Here is a 16,938-nt window from a genome sequence, read left to right as displayed (position 1 = left end):
AGGTGCCCAGAGAAGACCCCTAAGGGCTGCAGCACTTACTGTGCCACCCTTAGGGGCCCTGTACGCCGATATCCACACACTGCCGTTGCAGGCTGAGTGTCTACGTACAGAACTAAACGGAGTAGGCATGGCACACATTCCTGTATGCCATGCCCACAGAACCCACTGCCCAGGCATACTTCAGTCACCCCTCTAGCTGGGTGCCCTATGCCAGTGGTGTGGGCACAGGTGCATGAGCCTGTGCCCCTATAGTACCCAGAACCATCCCTGGGCACTGTAAGTGCAGTGATGCCATTAAGAGTATACGGTGCTGGAAAGTTGTCATTACGAACTCCACAGCACCATAATGGCTAAACTGAAGACTGACAGTTTGATATCAAACTTCTCAGGACATGAAATCTGCACTGATGCCAGTGTGGGATTTAATGTAAAATGCACCAGAGGGCATCTTCGAGATGCCCCCTGAAAACCTTAACCTACAATCCATGTCTGGTCTGAGTGGCTGCAGAGGCTGCCACACAGCAGACATGTTGCTGGACCCCTGGGTGGAGAGCACCCTGCTCTCCTGGGCCTGCAACAATGCACATCTTGGGTGAGGTGCTAGGTCTCCTCCCCCAGGACAGGCAGGGAGAAGCTTCAAAGGCATGCCGCTTCTGAGGTTCTCCAGACCATTTGCTGTACTCCGCAACTCGCCCCCACCAGTTCCAACCCCCACTCTGGCAGGAAGGCTGGCGGGAAACTCCACGTCAGGAAGAGGGGGGGGGTTCCAGCTTATGCCAACCCCACCCCTCAGGTGGGAGGGGCAAGTTGAAGCACAACCCTGGGCTCCAGCCATCTTGAAGATGGGGAGTCCTGCCCAATCACGGCTAGCTAGGCTCCTGCCCCCCTCCCACAGGAGAGGAGTCGGCTAAGGGGTGTACCCACTCCAGGATAGGGACCTATTGGTCCCTACCTGTAACACCCCTAAATTTAGTATTTAGGGGCACCCTGAACCTTCCTTCCTCAGATCCCGAGAAGGAAAGAAGATCAAGATCCGCCGTGCAGCTGCTAATAGGACAACACCCACTGACTTGGCCCCAGCCCAACCGGCCTGTCGATCCTGGAACCTGCTACAGCTTAATCCCGGTGACTCCTGCGGACAGCAACCATGGGACACCCGGAGGACCTGCCTGCCTTGACCCCCTTGAAGACTGACTCCCATAAGCAGAGTCTCTGCATCAACAACCAATCCCTGGTGCCAGGCAGGAAGCGCAAGACCTGCCCACTCTGCACCCCCCAGAGCCCGGCCCGTGTAAGAGTGATCCAAGACCACGATGACCTTCTCCCCCCCCCGCGACTGGGACCTGAAGTCCAGTGCCTAAAGACCCTCCGATGAACCAGACACCTGCAGCCTCCGAACCAGGGACCCCTCCAACCGCGACCAGCCGAGCGTATGATTTCCTGACACCCAAAGACACCCCTGCACCTGGCGCCCTGCAACCCCCTGTGCCTCCCTTTGGGGTACCTTCCTCTTCTCCAGGATCCCAACTTACCTCTCGAAGTGGTGGTCACACCTTAAGAATCACCGTCCGAGTATGCAGCCTTGGTTTCCTTTCCCATGTAACATTGAGCACCCGACGGCTCAAAGGCACCCTGCACCCAGCCGCCCGAGTGCCACTGGCAGCGCAACCTGTGCCCTATCCTACTTCCCCCATGTGCCCTGAGCAAGTGACCATGAGCCCAACTCCCACAGCCGCGTGGCATGCTAGCCAGCAGCAACCAACCGGAGGGCCCCTGCCCCTCATTGGATAACATCGGGCCCAACTACCTTTGCATCCGGCCGCTCCTGTGCTGCTGAGGGTGAACCAACTGTACCTACCTGACCCTGGGGAACCCCTGAGTCTATGCCCAGAACTTTAACTACCCCAGCCGAGTACTCACCTGGAAACCGGTAACTCACTTACCTGCCATGGGATAACATTGGCTGGTTTGACTAAAAAAAAAAATCTTCGAAGTGTCTACTTTTGAAAACTTAAAATATTCCCATAAAATCAACCGAAATCCGAAGTACTCACCTGTGACCAGGAGAGAAGCCAGTACTGCATCTTGTAGCCCAGTACTGAACCGCAAAAGTAATCCTAGTCTGGTTTACTAGTAACCAGAATTTGCCATAGGAATCCATTATGTGCTTGTCTGTGAAATTTCTTCTAAGTGTCTACTTTTGAAAACTTTAAATATTCTTTAAAAATCATACCAAATGCTGAAACGTAATTACTTACCTGTATTAACACCATAGCTGCTATTGCTATTTTTCCTCTGTGCTGGCCCATAATAGAAACGGGTGTGGTCATGACGAGCTCAGCTCGTCATGAGCACAGCTCAACCGTGCCTGACGAGCTGAGCTCGTCATGAGCATGGAAGGGGTTAAGTTGAGACCCCAGTGTTGGACCTAGGAGCAGAGTACTGGATTACAAAAGTAACGAGATCGAACTTTACCTGCAACCTGAACTTTCTCCCATTGGATAACATTGCCAGTTTCGATTTGAAAAGTTATTAAGTGTGAACTTTTAAAATAGCTTCATATTTCTTAAAAATCACTGCAATAAATGTTTTTACCAAACAGTTTTCAGCTTTGATCCCAGGACAGAATCTAGGATCCAGTCCTGGAACTACCAGAGTAATCTACAAAGTAATCAGCTGTATATTTATATAGAAAAACCCATTGAGCTCATTGCTAAATTGTGTTTAGAATGGTGTTGCCTTCTGCAACCCGTGTACCTATTTGAGTTTACAAAATGTATTGCCTTTCTGCAAAGTACTCATATGAGACCTCATGTTGAGAACAGTATATTTTGATATATGTTGGTTCTAAAAAGTAAAATAACTATCTTTGGAATAAAAACAATTGGCCTGGAGTTCAGTCTTTTAGTGTGTGAAACCTTTTGCGGACTGAGTGGGTACAACAAATGCTTTACACTGCCCTCTGGTACTGCCTTACTGCTCGATCAAGCTACCACTTTAGAGAGTAGGGTCACACCTGGCTTTAACCGGTTATACCTCAGCGGTGTGTGGACTATACACACTGTACCTTATCTTGGTCCAGTATATAGAGCCACTTTCTCACATCTAGGAAACCCAGGGATCCCAATTCAACCACCAAGTATTCTCCAAATGTTAATCCTTCCAGACAAAACCTCTGAAAAAGCCTCTCCAGCATTTGTCTCTGACCCTTCGACTGCTTGAGGGCTACTCCAGGACTGACTGTCAAAAACAAGGTTGGACACTTCTGATGTACCTCCTTACCAAAGAGCAGAACACTGAATCTAAAATGGTGGACATACAAGTGGGCATTGTGGAAATAAGATAAACGCCAAAGGGACTCCCCAAACAGACCTCTCCCCAAAAAAGATTTAAACCAAAAGTTTAACTCTTCCACACCCCAACCACCAGATAGGGGGGACTGCACAAAGCATGCAAATCTGGGAGAGATCTTAAGCTGTAAAATATGCACTGCCAAAGCATAACCTTCATAAATGCAATTAATTACTTAATCGAGGGCCAATTTTCTTGCCTTTAACAAATGGAGAATTTTCTGAAAACGTGCCCAGGCAGGACAACCCTACTTGGAAGATTACATAATACATGGGGTGGGAGGGGCAAGTTTGGCGGCACAGCACGCGGGACTACAGCTAAACAAATTGCAATTTTGAGATTGACTGACCAGGTCCTGCACTAAACCCCACATCAGGGGTAGGGTGATATAGGGTAGAGGGCATAGCTGACTAAAACCCTCTTCCTCTGACAATGCCACCTGCTCCTTAAGTCCCTGCGCCAATCAGCCTACTCACAACATGATGATCAGCCCAGATATTTTGTGTAGCATGGAGGACAGCACTGGACCAGTGTGTTCCATTCTCAGGTTCTGACGGGTCTGAAAGGGCGCAGGGCCCACAAAGGGGCATAAGGGCAGAACGGAATCAGACTATGATCTGAGGTTAGAAGGGTTTCAGATGACTACTTTGGTGATAACATAGCTCGAAAGAGCCATACAAGATACAGATAACGACACCACCAGGCATGCAAAGCACAAAGCAAACTGATTTCCCGCTCTGAATTTTCAAACTTGATGGGAAGGAAGGGACTGAACATTGAGCCAACGCGCTGTGCATGTTGTGTCACCACATTGTAATTGTAACGCAAGACTCCTTCGAAGTCAGTCAACTTGAAAACGTGCGAGTTCAACACTAGATGGTAGATTCAGCAACACATGAAGCATAAACGGTTTATCAAAGACTCCCTTCAGCCCTCTAAACGTAAACAGCACTTCCCAAAAGGTAAAGCACACCTTCCCCTACCAGACAAATAGAAAAGAAAGCACATTTGCTGCTTTCCACATATTTAAGTGTAATCACTTTAGAAGCAACTCATGCACCACCCAAATGCCAATTTACTACAGTGTACATGGTTAGTCTAGGAAAGAAGTGATGACATACTACAGAAAGCATGCCACTAGCAGCAGTGCTTAAGACAGCAAACAAAGTGAACCATGGCAGACAAAATGGTGCAGCAGATTTAGGTAAAATAAAAAAAATAAAAAATAAAATACACAAGGTTGGAACGTTTTATAGGAAGCCAACTCAAGCAATCAAACATTGACTGGCATACTGAAAACTGAACAGTTTAACTCACTTTAAGCCAAGTGCTAGATTTTACAAAAAACTGCACTCCCGTGGCCTTCTCCAGATGTAGTGCATTAGTTGTATGCAATTGGTCGAAGCTAATTTACACAACCGTAAAACCTACAACTGACCTGTCTATGCTTGTCGAGAACATTTCCAAAGAGCCTGTAGGTGTCTGGGAATCCTTGAGACCGTGCACACTCCCGCACACTTACTACACGATGTTGTTCTGGGTGAAGCACACGACCCTGAAGAGTAAAGAAAAGGTAACAATTTAAACCACAACTTCGGAAACAGTGCCTATTCATGGCAGAGGTTACAGTGGCACAGGTAAGAATTTTAAATGTAGTGGTTTGGTATTAAAGGACTACAGCACAGTTTCTTGGAAGAAAAAACAAACATTGAGTTTTTAAGATTAGAGATTACATTATTCAGGGCATGACTGCACAGCACCACCAGTGAGAACCTTGGGCCATTGAGAACATTTCCACAATTTTGACTTCATAATAAAACTATCATAGGATGTTCCCAGGTTATGGATTCAGTTATACAATATTGGTACTATTCTAAAAATAAAGTTGGTTGCTATTATTTCAGAAACTACTTTCATTGCTATGCAGCAGCCAAACTGGAGTGATTGAAACAACTCAGTTGTCTGCTACACTAAATTTATCATGGGTAAGCTTGAATGCCAGAAGTAAGCAGAAATATTCAACTACTGTCAGACACTTACCTGTTTACCCATAGGCTCTGGATTAGTAACTGTGGTGCTGAAAAAGCCATCCCACTCCAATCTTCCATACAACCCGGCCCAGTGGTTATGTCTGTTTCCGGTATGTGGCAGACACCAGGGTATAAGAGTGTTGAACTGTCTGTCTGCTGGATCACAAGGTTTTCCTGTCCCGAAATATAACACAAGTCTTTAAGTAAATAAAAACCAAGAATCATCTTGCCTGCTTCGAAGGATAAAATCACAGGTTCTAAGCTTGTGACTTGGTTATCACGCCAAACATACAATATTAACACTCCAACTGATCAAACTTGGATACGGAGCCGTTAAAACCCTTTTACGCTGAACATTAAGCAACTTTACCAGGACAGGTCTGCATTATGAACCTAGGGGGAAAAAGTTGGTAACTGAGCAAGACAAAGGGTCTGACTTAACTATGCAGCCCAATAACCGTGATTCGGTATTAAAGGTAAACCGACTAATTTTAAGCCATTGTTATAGGAGGGAAGATCTTAACATTTGAACTGTGAAAAATGTAAATGTCAATACAATCGGAGCAGCAGTTAAAGTAAATGTGTACATTCAGGCTCGTTTACCTTCAGCACAAGAGCAGACCCCTTTTAGAAATCCATTCTTCTTGTCATGGTGTGTGTACCGCAGTTTCCTCGTGGTAGTACCATCTGAAAGGCGGACCTCCATATTTGGCAGGTCTCGCCAGTCAGAACCAGGAGCCAGGGGAATGTGTCGCATTCTACCAGCGACTAAGGCACTCATATCCTATGGATTCAAACAATACAGGCACAAATTGAAGTTCACATTTTATTCAGACTTTAAATAGTAAAATTTATATTTCTGTACGCTCAGGACTCAGACCAGAAGCAAGGTGTTGGGAGGAACAAAACAGCAATATACAAGAAGCTTAATTTGCCCTTCAGTGGGCATAAACTTATTTCATGATACTTTAGTTAAAAAGCCAAATGGTTTCCTTTAGCTGGCTGCAAAAACTAAGTGGAAGTAACCCCTAAATTAATCAATATGAAGAGAAACCTGGTTGGGATATGATTGTAAATGCTAACTCACAAATATCACCCTCCAATCAGACCGCCAAAAGGGCTTTTGGCAAAGGTGATTTAGCCAAAACAAGAGAATTATCAAAGGCTCATTCACACAAAGTGTGCATTATTATGGATATATACCTTATGTATATCATGAAGTACAGGTCATTGTGGGGACTCAACAGGAGACCTGTACTGTGCATATTAATGTAACATGGAGCCTGAAGAGGCAGGTGAAATATCCACCACATGGCAGTGACGACACAGGCCAGGCAGGTCCATCCAATCCGTCAAGAAGATAGTCTCACCAATAGCAATTACCCAAAACACTTGAAGCTGTAATATACTTCATTGGTACAAAGTAAAAAACCTAGTTGGTACCAGCAGGGATATCAAGTGTCAGAATGAAGACTGGTTAAGTGCAGACTATGTGCTTATTTCAGGTTGAATGGAAATAAGTCATGAACCTTTGTTGGCCAAACCGTTGACCAAAAATTGAAAAATCCCAAGGAGGCATAGGCCTCATGTTTTCTAGTTATTTCTCAAAAATGGCTCCTTCATGACGAAACATCTCACCTTACAGATATGATCCCGGAGAATAGGTTGGTACTGGGACCCTCTTATCTGCCGCTGGAACCAGGACTGAGGCTCTCCATTGTAGGAGATTTCCAATGCAGAGGCACCATTTCTTATCTCTGGCAAGTCCGACATTGTATCACGAACCGTGATTGTTCGGAAAAGACCACACTTTATCCTAAAAAGAAGTAAAGTGTTAGACCATTGCTAACTGCCAAAACCATTTACAAATGGAAGCTGGAGTGATGTTATTCAGACTCCGCACCAATGCCACAAACAGATTGTGAAACGAAGTGGGGAAAAGTCCAAAATTGTGCCGTCATCCTACATGCCTTGTCTAAGACTTCGTGTGGTTTCCAGAACATTACAGTTCATTACAAGATATGGGATGATGGTGCAGGATGTGCTCCTCCACTAGAAGACTAAACATGCTTGTATATTACAGGCCAGTAGCCTGCAGTTTATCAAAATCCATCCAAATGTTAAGCTCCATCTAGGAGCACAGAAACAAACAGGTTATTCAATTTGAGCATTAGCCCCAGAAAATTGGAAAGCATGACATTCCAGAAAGTCTTGTTCTAGAATTTTTTGAACCCGGACGTGCCAGCCCTCTTAAAGAAAAAAAAGGTTAGGTAGGTAGCAAGGAGGGAGTGATATTTGAATGCAAGGCTATTTCATCCAGACCCCCGAGTTTTATATAGCTCAAACTTGACACAAAGGCATCAGGTAGCAGAGCACTTTCCATGAGCACCAGTTATGTTACATAAGGACACACATTTTTGTTACAGACAGGAGAGAAGATTTGCCCAGAATCACAGGATGTGGAGCGTCGTTGAAGAGACTCGAACCCAGTTCCCCAGATTTGAGGTCGACCACCCTAGCCGTTAGGCCACGTCTTCTCCCCCGAGGCTTGATTCAATCTAGAGCAAGGGTCTGATTTGCTCACTGAAGCAGTGATGATCAAGCTACTTCCTTTGGTAACTCTGGTGGATACTCTAACCACAGAGCAGTCATTTAGACTATTCCTCAGCAGCCAAACTGGATCAGAAAGATTCTGCTCCTTTGCGCTACTAGGTGGTGCTTTGCGGCTCCGCGTTGGCTTGGTTCTGTTAAGTGAATGAGCATAGCCACATAAGCACCACCCCTGCTTGCCCGAGGTCAGTTTTTGTGGACTCCGCTTCCTCAAACACAGAGTACAAAACAATTGGAGATGCCAGTGTGCAGATATATAATTTGAGACCTTTGGTAGCATACCATCGAATAGAAGAGGGAGGTGGGAGAGCAATAGGGAATCTGCAGTTATGTGGACTATCCACCAGAAGGTTACCAAAGTTAACAGGCTCCGCGGATGTAAACTTAACACATTTCTCACCTTTAGGATATCAAAGCAGTACCTCTCAAGGTGGGGTGTCTGAGTGGCTCAGTCTAAAGTCCTGCTGGACCAAATGGACTTCATACCCTTCCTGTTGGACATGCTATCAGGGCACTAGTGCTTTGTGAATGTGTGTACAGACACTAAAGTCCTAGCAGGACCGATCAAGCATGCATTCCACATTGTAATCCAGTGGTGGCAGCATAGACCCTCCGTACTGGAGAGGTGGCTTCTTGGCCAATGTATAGAAGATCTTCATGCAAAGGCGTTAGAAAATGGACCCCAGCATGTGCAATAATTGATGGTCACAATATAAACAAGTGAAACTTCACTAGACTACAGGTTGCACAACATGTATGCACTTTTCATATTAGCAACAATTCATTCATGCTAACTGACAAATTCCACGAAAAGAATATTTTTTTACACCACACTATGCTCTGTTGAAAGTATACATTTTAATCATTTATGTAATTAAACTATATCCTTTATTAACACTCCAAAATATACACGAAAATGCAATCCAAAGTTCCAGCTTTTGTCTGGTCAGTAACCCTGCCCAATGCATTTCTGTATTTGTATAATCCCTTCTTCAGGGGCCTCTGAAAATAACAAACATGTCTTTTGTAACATGTTACTGTAGTAACCCGTTAGAAATCAAAGCACAGGGATAGAAATTCCTTCTCCATAAATGCAACCAATCATGGCAAAAAGAAACATTGAAAACATCAAAATCTGTGAAGTCGCTTCATGCATTCAATAAGCCGGACCACAAAACCATAGTGCAAACACCGACCATAGTGTGAAGAAAAAAAAAATTGTGGAATTCGTCAGTTAGCATGAATAAATTGTTGCTATATGGAAAGTGCATACAAGCAATGCAACCTGTAGTCGAGTACGGTTTCACTTGTTTATATTGTGGTTGACTGAAGGAGAGACGCTACACCTCCATCAAGGTTGCACGCACAGAAGCTACATTTTCTTGAACAGTTTAAGGTAGTAAAAGGTGTGCAAACTACAGCCATACACCAATACGTGAAGGTGCCATACAAAATAAGCAACCTGGCGCCCCTTCCATGTTTACGATTTTCTATTTTCACTCCAGTTTGTCTATTATAAAGGGGTCAACTGTAGTAACAGCAAATACACGATGTACTTCTGCCCAGTCCAAGAAGTAGCTCTAAAAATGTATTCTTGGTTTTCAAGGTACTGCTACGGTAATCGGGACACTGGTTAGCTGTGCCTAGTCAAAACCCAGTCAGTTTGTACAGACACTCTCCCTCCTTAACCTGAAGCCATAAAGTTTAAATCACACATACTTCTGCCCGATAGTCAGAAACCGTCACAATAACGGAACTCTTTGGAAATACAACAAATCTACAAAGGTTGCACAAGTTTATATGCGGGTGCAGTTTATGCTCCACACAGCATTCACATGTATAGAGGGGTTTGTGCAAAAATTGGGATGAGCTTTAACATTTGCTTAAAAATACAATCAATTAACTTGAGTGACTTTTGTTGGTCTTTATATGGGAAGCAGTCTTTCCTGCTTCAAACTGTTGTAAGGAGTGGACTTCTAGTCCAGTGAGGCTTCCGTGGCAGCTGAACTTGCTAGCCAGTCAACCAGTTGGATGGAGCTCTTGAGCACATCCCACACGGTATCTAGACAAGGTCGAGAGTCCAGGATTGATGCCATCCACCTAGACAGTCCAGGTCTGCACAGCCTTTCGTTGCACTAGGGAATCCCACAAAAAGCAGATTGTCCACATAATGGCATTTCAAGTGATTGGTGAACAAGCTTAATTGGGGTCCCTGCCCTTAGAGTAACTCGAGAGGCGAAGCAAGAGTGGCACACCAATGCCCTTGCAACTTTTCTTCAGAGTCAAAGGATGGTGTAGAGTCCTGCTGTCATCTGATAACTGACCTTGCCAAGAAGGCCTCTCAAGATTGACATCGAGAGCAGAACAGTGCCACAGCCCCAACTTTAAGACTGGTGCATAGTCTTTTCGATGTCTAGTGACGTACAGTTTTGCTTTACTGTTCCAGATTTCCCTTGGGTGCATGAGGGCACAGTCGCACAACTAGTTTTGCTGCGAGCCCCAACACCTTAAGGGGGCCAGACCTGCACTTCAAGGCACATAAAGGAAATGACATCTGCACACAGGGGCGACGCTTAGGCAACTCCGCTTGGCCACTTCCAGGGTGGCACAAACCTGAGCCACACGGCAACACCTAGTGGTGCGCAGGTTTAGTAGTTTGAATTGCACTTGATCTAGTTTGATGGCGGAGAGATATTTTTAAAACTGTGAGAAATCTGCAGTTAGACGTACTCAGAATTAAAGTAGTCCCTTGTAGAAACAACCAAATTTGAGAAGCCTAGATTTAGTCTGAGGGGTTGGAATACCAGCATTTTGGTGGACTGTATGCTGAAGCATATACTATACTGACAACATTCCCATTTACTGCCAAAATCTCTTGTCTGGTGGGAAATCCAACATTGAAGACCAAGATAAGAAACCGGTGCATCCATATTCAGCTCGCATGCCAAGCCTCACGAAAGGGAGATTTAAAAATGTAAGCCGAAACATATGATCGATTCAAATACGATGCCCAATTTCCCTCAGAATTGCTCTTGACACCAAGCACAACTAGCAATATCAATTTTATTTTCATTTCTGTGTTCAAAGCATTGATAAGAATCAGTGCACGGAATATTAACAAAGAACGCTTTTATCAAAGATGAAACTCAAGTCCATGAATAAAGGTCTTCAATGTAATCTCCTTTGGCAAACTGCACAGACATCAGGGCTCCTCAAATGTAAACTGTAATGTTTCTTATATCAGACTATTCTACCATGTTCCCTTCTATACACTTGCGGCTCCTGTATTAAAAACGCTACAGAAAGAAAGCACTTTGAGGGCATGCATGTTTGCTCATGCAGCCATTTCCTTTTCATAGCAGCTAAAGCGAATCACACTTTTAAAGAATGATCCAGTTTAAACAGAAATTCCCCTCCCAATGATACTGCAGAGACTGTACCCCACTGTCAGAGTGCAGCTGTGGTGCAGTAGTGTGAAGCACTGTATGGGTACCAGTTAATTCACAAGAAATATGGTTTAAAACCGCCTGAGAATTGGATTTTAGTTCATGCAATGAGTGAGACTTGCTGCTGGACAGAAGAATGGAAGGTTAAAATGTAATAAACATCTCTAACAAAGAAAACATTATGCTAAACAGTAGCGTTTATTAGATCCCAAGTGGAAAGAAAATATTTTCACCGCGGTTTAGAATTTCTAGCCTAAGAGGAAAGCCATAAGCAAATTTACAAGCTCAAACAAAAAAAGTCTATACCTGGTTATGTTGCTAACAAACTTCTTGTCGTCCACCACTACACTCAGTGTGCAGGCTCTGGGTGCAAACACATGCAGGGGCTCTGGAAACACAGGGAGCTTCTCTCCAGGAGCAGCAGCAAGGACGATTGCTCTTCTACGTGTCTGTGCTACTCCATATTGGCCAGCCTAAAGTAAAGAACCCACTGATAAGAACTTACAATCCCACAATAAGATTTTCTTTATAGTAGACACCAGATTAATCACTAAATTTTAGTACCTGTAGCACACCAAATGTACACTGATACCCCATTCGAACAAGGCATCGGAGGGTGAGCTTCAACACCATGGAGCTCTTGAAGGACACAAAGTTTCTCACATTCTCCAGCAGGAAAAACTTGGGCCGGTAGTAGTCACAGTAACTGGAAAGAAAAAATAAATATATACCACCAGGGAAAGTCTTCACAAATTCCGTTAAAGTATGAAACTGGAGTCGTTCTAGGTCCTCCGCATAATTTATTAAACTTACTGTACACAATTGTTTAATTGAACCTCGATGAGAAAAGTTACTAACCTGTCACTACAGTTCCAACACTGGCATCTTTTAGATTCATACTCCAGTTATTCCCCACCCAGATAGAAACTATAAGCATATACGAGTTGAATACAAGTGTTTCCAGCACAACCAGCTCACTTTTAGATCTGTTAGGCAGCCAAAGAGATTTAGAGCCTTCTACACGCAGAGGAATGCATGCTACTCTATTCAAAACTACCAAATATTTGAATTACATGGGCGGAGTACTTTACTCACCTGTACGGAATCCTTATTTTTTCCTCACAATATTGAGCCAGAAAGTATAACACATTAAGTAATCTTTGACTGCAGGTCTACATTTTCTTGTACAGCATACAATTTGTCCTCACAGGATCAAAGAACGGTCTGGTGAAATTGTGCTAAAATATCCAGACCACTATTTTGCTTGGCAGCCAGCTATGCAAAGTGTATGTTTGGCCTTTGAAGAAATCCTGGTGGTCCGGGCCAAATCTGCCACAACCAGGCTGAGGTTAGGAGTTCTATCTTGCACATACATCTTTATGTTAACATCTGGACTAGCATAAAGGGAAATGGGACTTAAGCAAAGGGTGTGAGCAGACATCTGCTGGTAAAGTCCTGAGATCTCTCCTCTAGCCCTCCCTCCTACTAATCAAAAATACTACTGCTTGGTAACCCAGTACTTTATGGCAAGGAATTGGCATTTCACTTGTTGAAAAGTTGTTCATCTGTTGAAGCAAATTAAGCTACTGTCCTTGCCGAGGATATCTGCTCAATTTTAGATCAGCTTACAAGATGTTCCTGCTTAGATGAAGTTTACCAAGCTGCCAGGTACTACAATCTTTTGAGCTTTAAAGTAATCAAAGGGTGCCCTGAATTATTTTCTAACCCCCATCTTCTGAATCCACATTGAACACAAGGAGAGAACATTTATTAAGTAACTGAAAAATACTTAATTCAGCTAAGGTGGTCACATTGTGCCCAGTGTCTGTAGTACCATCATGATGTGGGCTATATTTATCGGACCAGCAGCCCGGGTTTTAAAGAGCACGTAGCTGGTCAACCAACCTCCACATGTTGGCCTGGTCAGAAGAACCAGAGGATCATTTTCCCCTTCCAGGAAGCTGATCAAGGATCGTGTATCAGAGCACTGTAATTGCCTATCCTCCAGCTCTTTGTAAAATCGATCAGCTTTACTCCTTCTTGGAGGTGTATACATTGGCTTGAAGACTTAGGTTTGTTGCCAGGAATACAATAGCTTTATATGATGCTAGGAATCGGTACCTGGGGCGTCACAGCATATGCTAGTGTGCATGGTCTCACTTACCTTTGTGATGCATTTGCCTTTATATCATCTGCTGCCAATGTTATGAAACTAAGGGGACAGCGAATAAAGAGCAAACAAAGAAGTCATAAGTCGTATACATATTCTCCCAACAGACTTCGGTTTACCTGGCAACACCCACATGTTATTCCGTTCAAGGAATCATGAAACCTAGAAATTGTAAACAGTTGGGACTTGATACTAGGTAGAAAAACAGTGTCTATGAGAAAGACCTAGCTGAAGTATTGAATGAGGTTCTGGTGAGTCACCATTTTGAAGGGTTGATTTCTCAAGCACTTGTCAGGAGGCTAGTCTCCCTTCTTCCAGATTACTCAATGAGATCAACATTTTGTAGGTTGCAGACGAAGCACTCCAAGGCCACATCCCTTCCTATAAATGCTTTTCCACGGGTATCTGCCATATTAAGATTTGATGAGAGCCAACTAACCTGAGGTAAGACACCACCAGGGAGTTCTTAAACTTGGAGTAAGTACGAGAATTAAATCTGTTCATGCCACTGAAGCCTTGGCATGGAGGACCACCACACAGCATTTCCACATCACCCCGCAGTGGTAACTTTTGTCCCAAAGAGTTTGTTTTCTCTCCTGCCATGACAAGCTTCAGCAGAATATTGCAGTCCTCTGTGAACACAGTAGTACCAGGGTTGTTCAGACGGAAAGCTTGGGCAGCGGGATCCCACATCTCAATCGCCCACATGGATTCTGATATTCCTAGAAGAAAAAAATATATACAAACACTTGAGCACCAGCGATGGAACTTTAATTCATCCCTCACTTGATTTCTCAATGAGAGGCCTCATGTGCAACAGGTATGCCCAGACATGGGCCCCAATCTTCATGGCCACATAGAACTCTAGCTGAACCTCACAGATAAACCCCAAGTCAGGGCTGGTATGGCAGAGATCTAGTTTAAATTCAGGTGGGACTGTCTTTATAGGGCATGTCAAGACTAATTTAAAGATGGGCTAGAAAGGACACAGAATTAGTACCAGTGGCTGGGATAAAGTATTCCTCTTGTGGTTTTCACCTCATATTGCAGTGTCAACATTAGTGTGCTCTAAGATATGCAAACAAGTAAAAAAAAAAAACCTTAATGCCATCAAACCCACATGCACTTCGCAATTTTAGCTAGGCAAAAATACTGAAATGTACATTTCCTTTAAAGAAGACAGATTGTCTGAAAATAGATCAGGCGCATCATTCCACTGAAAAATTGTCCTCAAACTTTGAAACCTCTGCACAAATATATTATCCACAGAATCACTCTTCTGCAGTCGGCTTTAGCCACTACACTGCTCAGCACGGTTGTAGACTTAAATTAGGCAAAAGGGGCTTGGCTTGCCTGCTTGATGGAAGCCTTCAGATAATCCTCCACAGCCAGAGAAGACATCAAGGGTGCGCAGTTTGGGTAGTTTGTCCTCCACACTAGTGTTTTCATTTTGCTCAGATGTTGTAGAAGATTTTCCTTTGCCTTTGCCTGCATGAAAAAAAAGTTGAACTGCTGAGCAAAGAATTGTTCTCATGCAAAGTCCACACTCAGTACCTCTAAGAGAAACATTCCTGTTGTGTGTACAGTCTAAACTGAATAGAAGCCAAGTATCTTAATATGCCATAAAACTTATGGTCCAAGAGGCAGTCCTAATTTGGGTGAGGGGAAAATAAGAAAACTAGGCCCCACTATATAACAAATGTAAAGGGCAAAAAGAAACCATACTGTATTTAACTCAAAGATGCAATAAAGTCACTGCTGCTTTCAGAGGCCACATCTGTTGTGCAGCGCCCTCTTTAACCAAAAGCACAGCATCAGTACTTAATGGACTCTTGAACTGACACATACCCTTGCCCTTTCCTTTTCCTTTGCCCTTGTTCACAGCACTGCGAGCATGGTTGGGAGGATCCTCAAAGCTTTTAGTCTTCGCATTGTATGCCTGAAAAAAGAAAAAAGTTTCTCTAAAGTATTGAGTGCTGTGGTTTTGAAAGTCAGTCAAAAGCATAAACTTCTTGTCAGTACATCACACCCATCTTTAAAGCCTACCCCCTCTTTGGAAGGGTACCTACATTGTTAAGACTATTTAAAAAACGGAGATGTAAAGTCTAATAAACAGACTAACACCTCATGTTGGTGCTTAGGTAGAATGCAACGGATGTCAGTTAAAAAGCAGACCGCAAATATGGGAAAAAAAAAAAGTACCTTTTCCAGGTCAATTTCCTGCTTACATTCCAGTAGTGAGGAGAGTTTGGGACAAAATTTTCAAGAATATTCTCAGCTCAGTCTGGGGTAGCTGTGGTGCAGAGCAATGGGGCTCAGTCAAAGGAACAAGTGTAAAGCATTTACAATAAGAGTCTGACACTACTTATAAATGTTTTTTATAGTAAATACCACAAGTGTATGAGGTGAACCAGAGCTATGATTTTAAAGGAAAGTAAAATATTTTAATCCATTGGATGAAATACGTATTTTGAGCAGTTAGTAGCCAAGGGCATAAAACACCACATTGATCCCAGGCATTGTGCCTAATCCAAGAAGGTTCTGTCAGGGACCACAGTTCTCCTGTCTTAGTTAGCAGTGTCTCGACAGGATTACCCCCACAGCATGCTGCCTGGAAAATGTGGCTTTGATTGTAGCGCACAAGGTACCTGCCAACCAGGTTCCCTGTGCAAGTGCTTCCCTAAAACGATTCCACAATTGGCCCTTCAGCCCGCCTCAAAGTCCCTAGTAAACAGTAATTGTTTAGCTAGGGCATTGAGACTAAAGAGGGTCCCCTAGAGACTCCTCACAGAGGCTTGCATGCCATGGTGCAGACAAAATGACAAAGTAGACGTGGTAAGGTGCCAGTGTGCCTTGCCAACTTGCACTGCCTAAGGTATAGTTAAGTCACCCCTCCCAGCTCCAAGTCAGTGTGCACTACACTACAGGTGTGGGCTTATCAGCATGAGCAGATATGCCCCTACAATATTTAAGTCCAATATTTAACATTGTAAGTGCCAGGGAAACACTAGAGTATATGGGCTGGAAACTAGACTACTCTAGGTCCACAGCACCATTATGGGTTCTTTGAAAACAGGAGCGTTTGGTACTGAACTACTGCTCCAAATAAACCCACACTAATGCCAGTGGTGGAGGTATTTAAACATGCACTAAGATGGCCTACCAACCCTGGTGGTCAGACTAGCTGTAGGCAGCCTGCCAACCCCAGACATGTTTCTGGACACCTGGGTCATGAGAATCACCTCTGGGACCAAAAACAATGCACCTCCAGGGCAGGTGGGAGATGGGGTAAGATTGCAGCAGAACTTCCAAATCAGCACTACTACTATGC

The 16,938-nt window shown here is 43.9% G+C and overlaps 1 protein-coding gene across 1 annotated transcript in view; it reads right to left on the bottom strand.

Annotated features, from left to right (window-relative positions):
* Window positions 1-16,938, bottom strand: part of DNMT1 (DNA methyltransferase 1) — a 104,374-nt gene that overhangs the window by 36,520 nt on the left and 50,916 nt on the right. The window contains exons 24-32 of the mRNA XM_078689239.1: window positions 15,456-15,546; window positions 14,961-15,095; window positions 14,047-14,329; window positions 12,002-12,143; window positions 11,744-11,910; window positions 7,020-7,197; window positions 5,985-6,165; window positions 5,392-5,555; window positions 4,790-4,906 (exon numbers count right to left, since the gene is read on the bottom strand). Of these exons, the coding sequence (XP_078545365.1) occupies window positions 4,790-4,906; window positions 5,392-5,555; window positions 5,985-6,165; window positions 7,020-7,197; window positions 11,744-11,910; window positions 12,002-12,143; window positions 14,047-14,329; window positions 14,961-15,095; window positions 15,456-15,546 (1,458 nt within the window). The remainder of the gene's footprint in view (window positions 1-4,789; window positions 4,907-5,391; window positions 5,556-5,984; window positions 6,166-7,019; window positions 7,198-11,743; window positions 11,911-12,001; window positions 12,144-14,046; window positions 14,330-14,960; window positions 15,096-15,455; window positions 15,547-16,938) is intronic.

The sequence above is a fragment of the Lissotriton helveticus genome, chromosome 1_1, assembly GCF_964261635.1.
Source record: "Lissotriton helveticus chromosome 1_1, aLisHel1.1, whole genome shotgun sequence".
Classification (NCBI taxonomy): Eukaryota; Metazoa; Chordata; class Amphibia; order Caudata; family Salamandridae; genus Lissotriton; species Lissotriton helveticus.
This window is presented reverse-complemented; position numbering and strand designations above follow the sequence as displayed.